This window comes from Chiloscyllium plagiosum, chromosome 10, assembly GCF_004010195.1.
Source record: "Chiloscyllium plagiosum isolate BGI_BamShark_2017 chromosome 10, ASM401019v2, whole genome shotgun sequence".
Taxonomy (NCBI): domain Eukaryota; kingdom Metazoa; phylum Chordata; class Chondrichthyes; order Orectolobiformes; family Hemiscylliidae; genus Chiloscyllium; species Chiloscyllium plagiosum.
The window spans coordinates 2219666-2234270 of NC_057719.1; the positions used below are offsets into that span (position 1 = coordinate 2219666).

Sequence of the window (14605 nt, forward strand, 5' to 3'; positions counted from 1 at the left end):
AAAAAAAAGGAAGAGAGGGGACCTAATTGAGGTATACAAGATAATGAGAGGCATAGATAGAGTTGATAGCCAGAGACTTTTTCCCAGGGCAGAAATTGTTAACACGAGGGGTCATAGTTTTAAGCTGTTTGGCGGAAAGTATAGAGGAGATGTCAGAGGCGGGCTCTTTACGCAGAGAGTTGTGAGAGCAGCCAGCAGCAGTTGTGGAAGCAAGGTCATTGGGGATATTTAAGAGACTGCTGGACATGCATATGGTCACAGACATTTGAGGGTTGGTACATTAGGTTTACCTCACATGAGGTTCATTGGTCGGCACAACATCATGGGCTGAAGGGCCTGTTCTGTGCTGTACTGTTCTATGTTCTATGTTCTAAGATACAGCAGAGTAAGGAGAGAGCGATACAACATTCAGATAGGTTAGCCTGATATCTCTTTGGACATACTTCCATCTTCTAAACTAAAACCAAGAACGGTGTGAACTGGAAATTTAAAACAAAAGCAGAAATTGCTGGTGAAATTTAGTGGGTCAGATAGCATCTGTGGTGTGAAAGCAGAGTTAACATTTCAGGACCATTGACCCTTCTTCAGAATTGATTAGTAGGAAAAAGTGGTACATGTTGCTGAAGATGGAGTGGTGCTGGTGGTCAAGGGTGGTAAAAGGATGAAAAGAATGGGTGGAGACAGAGTTCCAGACGGAGAGAAAGACAGAGAGACAAAGATATAGCTAATGAACAACCAGGGAGCCCACTATCAGCTCCCTATCTTTCTCTCCCTCTGGAACTCTGTCTTCACCTAATTTTTTTGTCCTTTTACCACCTCCAGTCGCCCTTTCTTCAGTAATATATACCACCTTTCCTAGCCATGATCAGTTCTGAAGAAGAGTGACTGGACCTGAAACATTATCTCTGTTCTCTCTCCACAGATGTTGCCAGACCTGCTGAGTTTCTCCAGCACTTTCAGTTTTTGCCTCATGTCTTCTAAGTTGCATGGTTATTGACTGTAAAGGCAACACTAACAGAGAGAATGATTACAGCCATTCACTAAAGCTGACTGTGTCCTCCCTAACTCGGTGAGATGGACTGTACGAACCTTTAGAGTTTACCCTGACTGGCCAGATATCTTATACAGCAACCATATGCTATTTTTATCCAGCTGCTTGGATTTGACAATGTTTACCTGCCTGAGTAGTCTGCGCCAGGTACTTCCCATTACTCTACATAAATGGCATCTTTCTCTGTGTGTTCAACTCCAACTCCATGCCTCCTACCTACATGTGTGGTTATCTGTTTGTACTTGATAAGCTACAGGTTATGCAAGACCTAGTGAGGTGATGTTCCAGTCTGTAAGCTGTAATAGTAACTCCCAGCCTTTTAACAGTGGGATTTAGTTGGTCAAACAACAGGTTAAAAGCGAAGCTCTGTAACATCTCTGTTTCTGGCTGGTCAGTGATTGATGATCCCAGATACCTCCGGCTAAACGACAAGCTGTCATTTGTTCACCGTTCTGGTTGGGCATCTGGTATTTCAAAATGTGCATGTGGTTTTGTGTCCCACCCTTTAACTTAAAACCATTTTGTTTTTAATTCCTGAAGACTTGAATTACTGTGGGACACACCATCCGTGTATCAATGGAGGAACTTGTATGAACACAGAACCTGACGAATACCAGTGTGTTTGTCCTGAAGGGTATTCTGGCAAGACCTGTCATAACGGTAAGTGTGCAGTGTACCATAGCTGCAGAGTCACCTCTACTCCCACGTACAGCGGGAGTGTCATTTTCCAAGGGGTGCAGTTCTGTTGGCTCCTGTGCCCTGCAGCTGTCCTTTTGTGTGTGATCAGATAGTATGATATTAGAAGATTAATCAACAGCTCCTTTTTTGGGGGAGTGTGGCGCACAAGAAAGAAATACTTTGCAGGCAAGCCTGATCCTGTCGTCCCGGTACACTTTATTCAGTAAAGGCAGTGTGAATAGGATGTCTGCCTAAATTTGTTTTTCTCCTATCCTGTTCCCCCACCCCAATCAGAGGGTGCTCCCCACAAAACAGTGAAGTTTTTACACTGCATCCTTTCACACAGCGTGGATGTTGATTGGCCCTGGGCCATGGTGGTGAACCGCTGCAGTCCATATGCAGTAGGCAGACCCATATTGCCATCACGGAGGAAATTCCGGGATTTTGGCGCCGCGACAGTTAAAGAAGGGCAAATTTCATTCCAGGTCAGGACGGTCAGTGGCTTGCAGGGGAACTTGTCAAGTGGTGATCTTCCCGTGTATCTGCTGCCCCTGTCCTTTGTGTTAGGTGAGGTTGGGAGGTTAGAAAATGCGGTGATAGGCAAACAAAGAAAAACAAAGCACTTTATAGCCAAACATTGTAAAATGCCCACATCCCCTGTCTTGAGTATTACAAAGCCGCTTTTGACTGAGTCATAGAGATGTACAGCATGCAAACAAACCCTTCGGTCCAACCCGTCCATGCCGACCAGATATCCCAACCCAATCTAGTCCCACCTGCCAGCACCCAGCCCATATCCCTCCAAACCCTTCCTATTCATATACCCATCCAAATGCCTCTTAAATGTTGCCCTTGTACCAGCCTCCACCACATCCTCTGGCAGCTCATTCCATACACGTACCACCCTCTGCATCCTATAGCTCAAATTCTCCAGCCCTGGCAACATCCTTGTAAATCTTTTCTAAACCCTTTCAAGTTTTACAACATCTTTCTGATAGGAAGGAGACCAGAACTGCACGTAATATTCCAACGGTGGCCAGCTGTGAGGGATATGATTCAAAGCTTGGTTAGAGAGAGGCTTAAAGGAACTATGTAAAGGAGGAGTTTAGGCATTGAATTCCAAGGGTTTTAGAGCGAAAACAAATGAAGACCACAGAGTGGAGCAGTTTCCATTTGGGATGCTGAAGGGAATGGAATTGGAGGAGCTCAGAAACATAGAGTGATAGACGCAAGGTTTGTGCCATTCAGCCCTTGAGTGTCACTGCTCTTTCCCATCGACTCCAGAGACCTTGAATCGTTGGAGGGCTGGGGAAGGTGAGAGAACAAATAGGCAATTTATCCATTGAACCAATTGGGAAGATACACACGAATTGAGGCTTTTTGCTGGGAAGGATGAAAGTTTGAAGAAATGTTGTCAAATTGTGTTAGTCAAATGCTTTAGCATGAACGGCACTTGGGATAGTACTTGTGACATTTAAAGGAGAATTGGTTAAATATTTGCAAAGGGAAATCTAGAACCATGAAGATGAGCTTTTCTTTGAGCTAATGTTGGCACATTGAGCCACAGAACTCCACCTATATCGTTGCCATGTTAAATATGCAGACTCCATTTCAGATGTATTGCTATCTCTGAACTTTGGTTTTAGACCCATGCTTTCAGTATTGTGACATCGTGTGGTGTCATACAGTCAGAGTCCAACAGCGCAGAGACAGGCCCTTTGGCCCAAACTGGTCTATACCGACCAAAATGTCCGCCCACGCTAACCCCGTTTCCCTGCACATGGCCCATACCCTTCTAGTCCTTTCCTATCCATGTATTTGTCCAAATGCCTTTTAAATGTTGTTAATGTACCCACCTCAACCACTTCCACTGGCAGCTCATTCCATATGCGTACCACCCTCTGTGTAAAAGAGTTGCCCCTCAGGTTCCCTTTTGTTCTTTCCCCTCTAACCTTAAACTGGTGCCCTCTGGTCCTCCAATCCCCAACCCTGGGAAAAAGACTGAGTGTATTCACCCTATCCATGTCTCTCATGATCTTATTCATCTCTATAAGATCCTCCCTCAGCCTCCTACACTCTATTAAAAAAAAAGGTGCTAGCTTATCCAATCTCTCCCTATAACTCAGACCATTGAGTCCTGGCAACATCCTTGTAAATCTTTTCTGCACTATTTCCAGTTTAATAACATCCTTCCTATAACAAGGTGACCAAAACTGAACACAATACTCCAAGTGCGGCCTCACCAATGACCTGTACAACTGCAATATAACTTCCCAACTTGAATACTCAGTGCCCTGACTGATGAAGGTCAGTATGCCAATTGCCTTCGTCACTGCCCTGTCTACCTGGGACTCTACTTTCAGAGACCCGTGCACCTGAACTCCAAGGTCCCTCTGTTCCACTACACTCCTTAAGGCCCTACCATTCACCACGAAACTCCTACCTTGATTTGACTTTCCAAAACGCAAGTCCTCACAGTCATCTATATTAAACTCCATTTCTTGGCCCACTTTCCCTGCTGGTCAAGGTCCTGCTGCCTTATTTTAAATCCTAAACATCCTTTCCTGAGAAGGCAGCATCAATCACCATGAACTAAATTGACCTCTGTCAATCCTGGGTTTGACTAGGTTTGTGGGGATTCTTTCTCCATGTTTGAGTCTAGCTCTGCCTGTCTGACCTTTCATTTTATTTCTTTCCCAGCTGAGCATGCTTGTGTGTCCAACCCGTGTGTGAACGGAGGGACCTGCTACGAGCTCCCATCTGGGTTTGAGTGCCGTTGTGCTTTGGGTTGGAATGGAACAACCTGTGAGCTTGGTAGGTCACTATCCACTTGTATTTAAAGAATGATTCGGAGATGCCGGTGTTGGACTGGGGTGTACAAAGTTAAAAATCACACAACACCAGGTTATAGTCCAACAGGTTTAATTGGAGGCACACTAGCTTTTGGAGAACCGTTCCTTCATCAGGTGATAGTGGAGGGCTCAATCCTAACAGAGTTTATAGCAAAAATTTACAGTGTGATGTATAATTTCAGAAAGCTAGTGCTTCCAATTAAACCTGTTGGACTATAACCTGGTGTTGTGTGATTTTTAACTATTTAAAGAATGACATTGAAATCGGAAAACTTGTTAAAGTGTTGCACCTGAGCTTCATGAAGCAAAATACGACACCAACTCGCATAAGATGTTAGATCCAAAAGCTTACTCATGAAGGTGTCATCAAGGATGGAAACAGATCATTCGTCCCAACGTCTTAAAAACGTTGGAATACTGCGTGCAGTTCTGGTCTCCTTCCTATCGGAAAGATGTTGTGAAACTTGGAAGGGCTCAGACAAGATTTACAAGGATGTTGCCAGGGTTGGAGGATTTGGGCTTAGGGAGAGGCTGAACAGGCTGGGACTGATTTCCCTGGAGCGTCGGAGGCCGAGGGTGACCATATAGAGGTTTGTAAAATTATGAGGGGCATGGATAGGGTAAATAGACAAAGTCTTTTCCCTGGGGTGGGGGAATCCAGAACTAGAGGGCATAGGTTTAGGGTGAGAGGGGAAAGATATAAAAGAGACCTAAGGGGCAACTTTTTCACACAGAGGGTGGTACGTGTATGGAATGAACTGCCAGAGGAAGTGGTGGAGGCTGGTACAATTGCCACATTTAAAAGGCATTTGGATGGGTATATGAATAGGAAGGGTTTGGAAGGATATGGGCCGGGTGCTGACAGGTGGGACTAGATTGGGTTGGGATATCTGGTTGGCATGGGCGGGTTGGACCCAAGGGTCTGTTTCCATGCTGTACATCTCTATGACTCTAAAAACCTTAAAGGTTCTAAGGAGCATCTTAAAAGAACACACAGAGGTGAAGAAGAGGTTTAAGGATAGAATTCCAGAGTTTGGAGCTATGACTTCTGAAGGCATGGGTGCCACTAGTTGAACAATTAAAATGCGGGGACATTCAAAGCCACAAATAACTCGAGTCCATGGACAGTGAAGAAGGTCATCACGACAGGACCTTGATCAGATGGGCCAATGGGCTGAGAAGTGGCAGATGGAGTTTAATTTAGATAAATATAAGGTGTTACATTTTGGTAAAGCAAACCAGGGCAGGACTTATACACTTAACAGGACGGTCCTGGGGAGCGTTGCTGAACAAAGAGATGTAGGGATGCAGGTGCATTGCTTTGTGAAAGTGGACTCACAGGTAGGCAAGGTGGTGAAGAAGGTGTTGGGTATGCTTGTCATTATTGTCAGTGCATTAAGTATCGGAGGTGGAATGTCATTGTTGCAGCTATACAGGACATTGGTTAGGCCACTTTTTGAATACTGCTTTCAGTGATGGTCTCCCTGCTATAGGGAAGATTTTGGGAAACATGAAAGGATTCAGAAAAGATTTACAAGGATGTTGCCAGGTTTAGAGTGTTTGAGCTACAGGGAGAGGCTGAGTAGGCTGGGGCCGTTTTCCCTGGAGCATCAGAGGCTGAGGGGTGACCTTATAGAGGTTTATAAAATCATGAAGGATGTGGATAAAATGAATAGTCAAGGGCTTTTTCACAAGGTAAAGGAATCCAGAACTAGAGGGCATATGTTTAAGGTGAGAGGGGAAAGATTTAAAAGGGACCTGAGGGACAACGTTTTACACAAAGGGTGTTGCATATATGAACAAGCTGCCAGAGGAAGTGTTGGAAGCTGGGATAATTACAACATTTAAAAGGCATCTGGATGGGTACATGACTAGGAATAGAAATGCTGGCAAATGGGATGTCTGGTCAGTTTAGGATATCTGGTCAGCATGGACGAATTGGACTGAAGGGTCTATTTCCATGCTGTACAGTTCTTTGACTCTATGGTAATTATTTGGAAGTCAGAACATTCAAAATGTGCAGCTGGACCAGCATTAATCTCCCATTTCCCACGATGTACATTTTCCCTGTTTCACTGCAGTTAGATTTACATCTGTTCACCATCTGTCATCCACTTACTGTACATAGAAAGTGAAAAAGATCTTTATTCTGTACTTGTTCCTGCTGGAGAGAACCTCCCCATCGGAATCCTTGGCTAAAACTTTGGTTTGTGAAAGGACTTTGAGGACCACAGCCCAGCGGAGGTCATTCTGACAGAGATTTATTCCTATTGGAGAGTGTCAATGACTCCACTTGGGCAGTCTGGACAAGAACTGACTGTAACCCCTGATGTAACGTGACCAACAGATCACCACCTCCAGTACACGTTAAGCGGATAACACCAGTAGAGGAGACAAAATGGACCTTAGCAAGGGTCGCCAACGCTTGTTGATATTCACAGGGCAACAACTAGGAATTGTAGCCTGGCAGCTGCACTGGCTGTTGGGGAGTACCCCTGAGGGAGTGTGGTTGAGTTTAGACTTGCCCATTTTCTATGTGTCGCTTCCTTGGGCTGAATACAGACTTGAAGGGCAGTTCAGCACAAACCAGGCAAATAGAGACTAGGTTTAGAATGGAGGTCAGGGTAAAAGATTCATGTGCAAATTGATGCCAGGATATTATACATTTTATTTTATTGTACAAGTTTAAGCAGATCTTTGAGAGTTTTGCCTCACTGACTGTTACTATGATTTAAGCATGGTATCTTTGGGGAAGTTCTGAAGCAGGGTCACTGGACCTGAAACGTTAGCTTAGCTTTCTATCCTCGGACGCTGCCAGCCTGCTGAGCTTCTCCAGCAATTTCTGTTTTTGTATCTTTAGGGTGGCCTGAGGTGAACAGTTTCTGTGCACAGTTCAGCTCCTGTACACCGTGCTTCCTTCAATCAAATGCCAGTATTTGTGACCTGTGCATCTACCTTCCAGAGCTGTGCTCACTCCACAGTACCATGAATGCATGCAGATTCAGATTAATGGCGGATGGAGAGAGCACTGGGCAGTAGGGAGAGAGGAAAAGAGACCAGAACATTTATATTGACCATCTTCTTTGACAATGGGAATCAATTTGTTGTGGTCAAATCCTTACTGTTGCATCCATTTGGAATTGTGGATTTTGGAGAGCTCTGTTTTGGCCTGTACAGTGGAAAGTTTCAAAGCATTGTGCTGCATCGCATGGTGATTGAGCTTGGGGTGGTTTCAGTGATGGCTTGGTGCACCGTGTCCAGTGGGGCATACCTACTGTTTTCATTTGAGAAGAAAGATCTCACAGCCTACCCCCAAATGACTTTTGGACATTGTTAATGCAATATTCAAAGAGAACCAAATGAAATGGGGCAAATAACATTGGAAAGCCAGCAGCTTTTGCACTTCCCCCTTCCACTGTTAAAGAACCTGCGCATTACAAAGCTACCACCTTCAGAGGAGCAAAGGGAAAATACATCATTGCCTGCACTAAACCATGTCATACTAACATGGAAGTATATCACTGTGTCTCACTATCAATGCATCAAAGTCCCGCAACTCCCTCTCTAACATCAGCGGGGGTGTACCTACTCCACTGATACCCTGCAGTGCAATAAGGTGACTCACCACCACCACTATAAGGGCAATTAGGGACAGATAATAAACATTGCCAAACCACTGACACACATCCTGTGAGTCTTCTTGAAAAGATATCTTTTCCAGCTCCTTATCAGATCTCTTAAATGTCGCAAAGCACTTCGCCGACAGTTCTAGAAATATCCGAATTAGGAGCCGGAATAGGCCATTCGGCCCTTTGAGCTTGCAGCACCGTTCGATATGATCATTGCTGATCTTAAACTTCATGTCATCTTCCTGCTTCCTCTCCATCCCCCTCGATGGCTTTAAAATCTAAAACATTATTTGTTGCTGTCTTGAATATATTAATGACTTGGGCTGCGTAGCCTTCTGTGGAAACATTAGCCAAGGATTACTAGTGCAGTGTCATTCTCCCTACACTATAGTCAGCCCTGGTGGTCGCTTGTCAATACAGAGGGCAGAGAATTAAGGGCACCCTGGGAGCCAACTTTCATACCTCAGGATCCCAAAGCTGGGGATGAGATTTGTTTCTGGTGGTGATGGCTGAAGGAGGGATGTTGGCTGAGACACTGATATTGAAGACTTGCTGCTTCCTCTTCAAGAACATCATGGAGTTCAGGCATGGGGAGACCTCACTTTAACAATAATCAGTTTCGCCATTCAGACCCAGCAGACAGATGCCTGCATACCCCTATTTCCACAGTCTACTGGCATTCTTGGGTGACTCCACGTAATACACAGCAGGTATTAAGAGGCCAGTTAGCTGGCTCTTACATTCAGGACTGCGGATGTGTCATTTTCACTCTGCCAAAGTCCTCATTTCTGTTCAATCTGATGATGGGCTGCTGATGGAGTAGTGTAGAAGTCGAATATTTTCAAAGGTTTGATGTAAATTTTACCGGCTTGTAAAACCTAACGCTTTTGCAATAATCTTTATGCAGTAATTGTCATCATTGTTATTTTGGGACCTCTCTCTCTCTGCAGACATAAACGAATGTGTGTCCAGCCCTTGTGCACATGGTGGGACTTGTATTAATCATGTCAATGGATTTGAGTGCATCTGCCCTGAGCAATGGATCGGGAAAACTTGCCAGCTGGGTAAGGAATTCATATCAACTTCTGCTTGGAAATAGTCTCTCTGCAAACGGTTCATGGCCACAGATAACATGCTTTAACAGATAGGTCAGCTAATGATTTTGGAAAACTGGCTTCAGAGGTTAAATGGCTTGCAGAGTCCATGATCTTGTTGCATGACGACGCTAGCTCTTGGTGCACGTGGGGTTGGGTTCCTGGAGGCGTGGTGCTTAGCCTTGAATAGGATTGGCATTGCTTCAGTCTGGTGCCTTGTTTGATGGTAGTGCTGAATTCCTTTCCTGAAGCCTTACTAACTTCTGTTTCCTGTTTTTATAAATTGTGGTGATTGCTGTATAGGGAAACAAAATATATGATCTTCTGTGGTGGCCAGGAAAATGTATTAATATCATGAGCAGGCACCTGACCCTGTAATAAATTTGAAGTGTTTTCTTTGGGTGGGAACCTGGCTGATGTCTCTGCAGGAGAAACCTTTGCTCCTACGTGAGCTCGTCTGGGACTAATCCCATCACTTGGTAATTTTTGTTGCGAAGGCTTTTCCGGGTTATTTTACATGAGGAAGCCATCCTCTGACTGCCCTTACACCTACCTCACCCCTCCCTCAGCATCTCCGAGTGGTTAGATTGCTGAAGGTTGCTGGTTCAGTGTTGAGGACGTTGCTGAAACTGTGCCATTTGGCAGCAGAAGAAACCTGGAACTGTCTCCCCTCGAAATAGCTGGGGCAGCGAGTGTTTGAAACTTTCAAAACCGGGAGCAGTATTCTTATTATTGCTGCTAAGGGTATTAAGGGACATACACTAAGGTGGACTTGATTATTTAAAGTACCGTTTCCCCTCCCTGTCGATCGAATTAAATGGGGTGTGCCAGGCTAAATAGTTTTGTCCTGTTGTTCTACTGTAAAGACAAGGATCAGGCGAAGAGGCGTGAGACCTTAATGCCCTGAGAACTTTGCCCTCTCTCATGGTGATGAGAAGTTAGTGTGGAATGCAGAGATCCTAAAATCCTGGAATTCCCTCCCTCAGGGCATTGTGGGTCAATCTACAGCACATGGACTGCAGCGGTTCAAGAAGGCAGCTCACCCCTACCTTCTCAAGGGGCAACTAGGGATGGGCAGTAAATACTGGGGCAGCCAGGGACACCCACATCCCACAAAAATTAATAAAAATAAATAACTCTGAGTTCCCAGCACTGGGTTAGGCAGAGCAGTGTGTCTGGTATAACCCAAAAGGAAAAATTGTTGTACGGTTGGGCAATTTGATTGAAGCGGTGTTGAAATATGAAAACATACAATGACTGGCCTCCTCCTGAGCTCCTTCAGCCCATTGGGCCTATCCCAGTCCTTTGGTTAAAACTATCCAGTTGATTCCAATCCTCATTGTTCAGGAAAGTATTTTTCTAGAATGGTTTGTTCGAGTCTCTTTTGAATATTGCTATTGGATCCATTGCTGTTACCGTCCCAGTCAAAGCATTCCAAATGGTTCTGGATTAGTGGTGCCGGAAGAGCACAGCAGTTCAGGCAGCATCCAAGGAGCTTCTTGGATGCTGCCTGAACTGCTGTGCCCTTCCAGCACCACTAATCCAGAATCTGATTTCCAGCATCTGCAGTTATTGTTTTTACCTAGCATTCCAAATGGTAACAACTTCCTGAGTAAAAGGGTTCAAGGTCTGGGGATATCTCTGCTCCTAAATTAAACAATGCATGAGGTGGTGTGGTTTCTTGCTGATTTACATGTTTGGGTCTTTCTCTAGCTGGCTTGCTTTTTGAGCTGTGGTTGCTGACTGTCCCTTTGTCTCTCTGTTTGTCTCTCCCTGCCTCTCCACATCCTCCCACAGATGCTAATGAATGTGAGATGGAGCCTTGCGTTAATGCTTATTCTTGCAGAAACTTGATTGGTGGATATTACTGTGACTGCTTCCTGGGATGGTCTGGACAAAACTGTGACGTCCGTCAGTATTCACTTCATGTTTTCATATCCATGAAAATACCTGCGCACGGTTTTGAAGTCTTGTAGTGGGGAAGTACAGGGGTATTGGGCAGGCAGATGGCAATGTGGATTTAGAAACACAAACGGATTTCTCATGATCTTGTTGAAAGCCAGAGCAAGCTAAAGGGGCTGGTTCAACACCCATATTATTCGCTTGTAACAACAGGCAGGTGTTTCTTAGATCAAAGGTGATGTTCACCACTGCAGTCCTCTGCCATCAGGTGGGTCACTGAATAATAGAGTCACATGGGGGTGTCACAGATTAGTAAAGCCTTTGATTCTCTTAATCTGGCTGTCACTGAGAAAGATGGCACTTTGTACTTTGCCCTTGCTTGAAATCGCATAGTTCATGTTACTCCGACAGTGCTGTTGGTGGGGGTGGGGGTTCCAAGAACTTGACCCAACGCTATGTCCATCACAGTGGTTGTTAACTTGAAGGGTACTTGGAAATGATGCTATTCCCACGTACCTCCTATCCACACCTTCCTATGTGGTGAAGGTTATGGGTTATGGAAGTATTCTGCAGTCTGTTGGGAGGCTGTACTGGGAAAGACGTCAACTGGAAATTCTCTCTCTGATCAGTTCTGATTGTTCTGGAAAGTGTTGTGGGTATCAATGGAAGGGATTGGGCTTGGATGTGAGAGCTTCCACTGCCCTAGTCTCCCTCTCCCAGTCTCCCTCTCCCAGTCTCCCTCTCCCAGTCTCCCTCTCCCAGTCTCCCTCTCCCAGTGCCTCTCTCCCAATGCCCTCTCCCAGAACCCCACTGCCCCTCCAACTGCCCCTGTCTCTCTCCCACTGCCCCTGTATCTCTCTCTCTCCCCCAGTGTCCCCATGCCCATCTTGCAGTGTCCTAGTCCCTCTCCCAGTGCCCCAGTCCCTCTCACAGTCCCCCTGTGTCCCTGTCACATATTCCGGGTGTCCTTACATATGGAAATGCTGATTTGGGATGTGAGTTGCTGGAGGCTGCAGGAGTTTCCTCCTGTACCTCAGAGCTCAGAAAGGGATTGAATAAAGCCTGTTTCTGGGTTACCGGCAGAGCAAGGAAAACTGGGAAACCCCAGCTCCTCTCGCTGTGAAACAAACCCCCTCCCTTACTGCAGAGAATTCAGCAGCAGAGGAGTTGCAACCAGCCCTACACCTTCACACCTAGATCGGAATACTGCTGTCCAATGTTTGAGTAGGTGGGGACAGGGAATGAAAAGTGGCAGGCTCAGACCAATAAATCAGATTACAGGCCCCTCTGCAGTGTCCTTTTAAATGACATCTTGTGTAATTCCCGGCTTGTTGTCTCTTCAGATAATGACATCTGCCATGGACAGTGTCAGAATGGAGGGACGTGCAAGGTATGAAAAGAACTGTTTGCAATAGAATGACGTTATATAGTACTGAAACACTTCCAAAGTATTTCTGTGTTTATGCTGCATACGCGCCGTCTCTCACTTTGATTCATTCCCCTTCCCAATCGGCATATCCTTTCAAACAAATAATTATTTTCATTCACAGCCTTTTGAATTAGATCTTCCTTTCAGTACCCACATGCTAGTATAGGAACTGCCTAGTGAAGATGAATTTTAAGATTAAACTATAGAATCTTGAAAATGGCCTGTTTCCTGCAAATGCAATAGACTTAAAGATATCTTAATTGTTGGAAAGCTCTGCAAATTAAAACATACATCTGGCCTTTTATTCAGGGGTGGTTGTGTGCTGTTTGAAGGGTTCCCCAGCTCCTTAGGAAGGTAATACACTCCTTGGGAATACCAGTCAGATATTAATTGGAGCTATTTATAGACCACTGAGCAGTCGTAGTAGTGTGGGGCACAGTATTAATAAGGAGATGAGAGATGTTTGTACAATGGGCAACACAGTTATCATGGGTAATTTATATTTCCGTATGCACTGGCTAGACCAATTGAGCATTAAAAGTGTGGTGGAAGGGTTTCTGGAGTGAGATGAGATTTCTAGAGCAGGAGGTTAAACTGACTAGATGACTGTTGATTTTAGAACTAGCATTATGTAAATGCTATTATGTCCAAAGATGTGCAGGTTAGGTGGATTGGCCATGCTAGGTTAACTGTAGTGTCCCGGAATGTGTCGGCTAGGTGGATTAGCCATGGGAAATTCAGGGTTAGAGGGATAGGTAAGGGGTCTGGGTGGGATGCTCTTTGGAAGGTTACTGCAGACTTGATGGGCTGAATGGCCTCTTTCCACATTGTAGGGATTCTGTGATTCTGATGAAAGGGGGCTAATCAATCCTCTTGTGAAAGAAGGTTTAGGGAAGAGTGACCACAGTTTGGTAGAATTTTACGTTACGTTTGAAAGTGAGGTGGTTCATTCTGAAGCAAGGGTGTTAAATTTGAACAAGGGAAATTATGATGACATGAGGTACAAATTGGCTGAGTTTGATTAGGGAGCTGCTGTTTTGAAGTGTTGAATAACTGCTGGTCTTGTCCTTGAGGTATTATGAAGCATGTACTGTATCTTTAAGAGAGAGTGACTGCTGTTCTGAACTGAGAGCTTACACACACCTGTATATGACTAGATGGCAGTCCCAGAGTGTTTTAGAACATTGAAAATTTGTAACATTTGGCTGTGAAATGGATACTGAGTTTTGGTTGCTGTTTTGACAACAATTTGAATTTAACCAATCGGTTAAAATTATGCCCCAGGATACCAAAACCCAGTTGAGTTTGAATTTATTGTTTTGCCAACATTGGACCAATGAGATGATCCGATGTTGGGAGGTACAAGAATGTGAACAGTTTGAAAATTGGTGAGAGCTAATTGCCCATCTAACATCTTGCTCTCAAAGAAATTGGAAAACACTCTCTATCAAAGGTACCTTTTCATGTGAAGCATACTTGCAGTAAAAAGAAAGAAGACAACCCAGGGAGATCAGCAGCTGGAAAACACTGAAGAAGACAGAAGATGTGGAGTTTTGAAATGAAGTTGATGTAACTTTACTAAGTGTCTTATTGGAACAGCATGTTATTATAGAGTTTGAGGTAGATACTAAGCATTAAGAGAAGGAAGAGCTTGGATTTGTGAATAGTTTTTTGTTTAATGCTCACTTTTAGAGTTAGAAAATAAATTTATGTTATTTTCTTTTAATCGTGGAATTTGGGAGATCTCCGTCACTCATATTTTAACAGATTATGAGGCGAGGTGAGCTTTGCTGGGTGTTTGGTTTAATTAACAGAAAAGGTTCACCTCCGTGTTGTAAGAGGGAAAGACGTCTGCAGTCCTTATCTCCACATGACTCCAGATCCACAGCACAGTGATTGTTCTTAACTAGCCTCTGAAATAACTGAGTAAACCCCTCAGTTAAAGGGCACTTCAGGAGACCCAACAAATG

At 44.6% G+C, this 14605-nt stretch overlaps 1 protein-coding gene across 1 annotated transcript in view; it reads left to right on the forward strand.

The window, feature by feature from the left end:
• Window positions 1-14605, forward strand: part of jag2b (jagged canonical Notch ligand 2b) — a gene marked incomplete at its 5' end in the record, with an annotated part of 150438 nt that overhangs the window by 91108 nt on the left and 44725 nt on the right. Inside the window, 5 exons of the mRNA XM_043698422.1 lie at window positions 1592-1711; window positions 4430-4543; window positions 9161-9274; window positions 11102-11215; window positions 12550-12596. Coding sequence (XP_043554357.1) covers window positions 1592-1711; window positions 4430-4543; window positions 9161-9274; window positions 11102-11215; window positions 12550-12596 — 509 coding nt within the window. The remainder of the gene's footprint in view (window positions 1-1591; window positions 1712-4429; window positions 4544-9160; window positions 9275-11101; window positions 11216-12549; window positions 12597-14605) is intronic.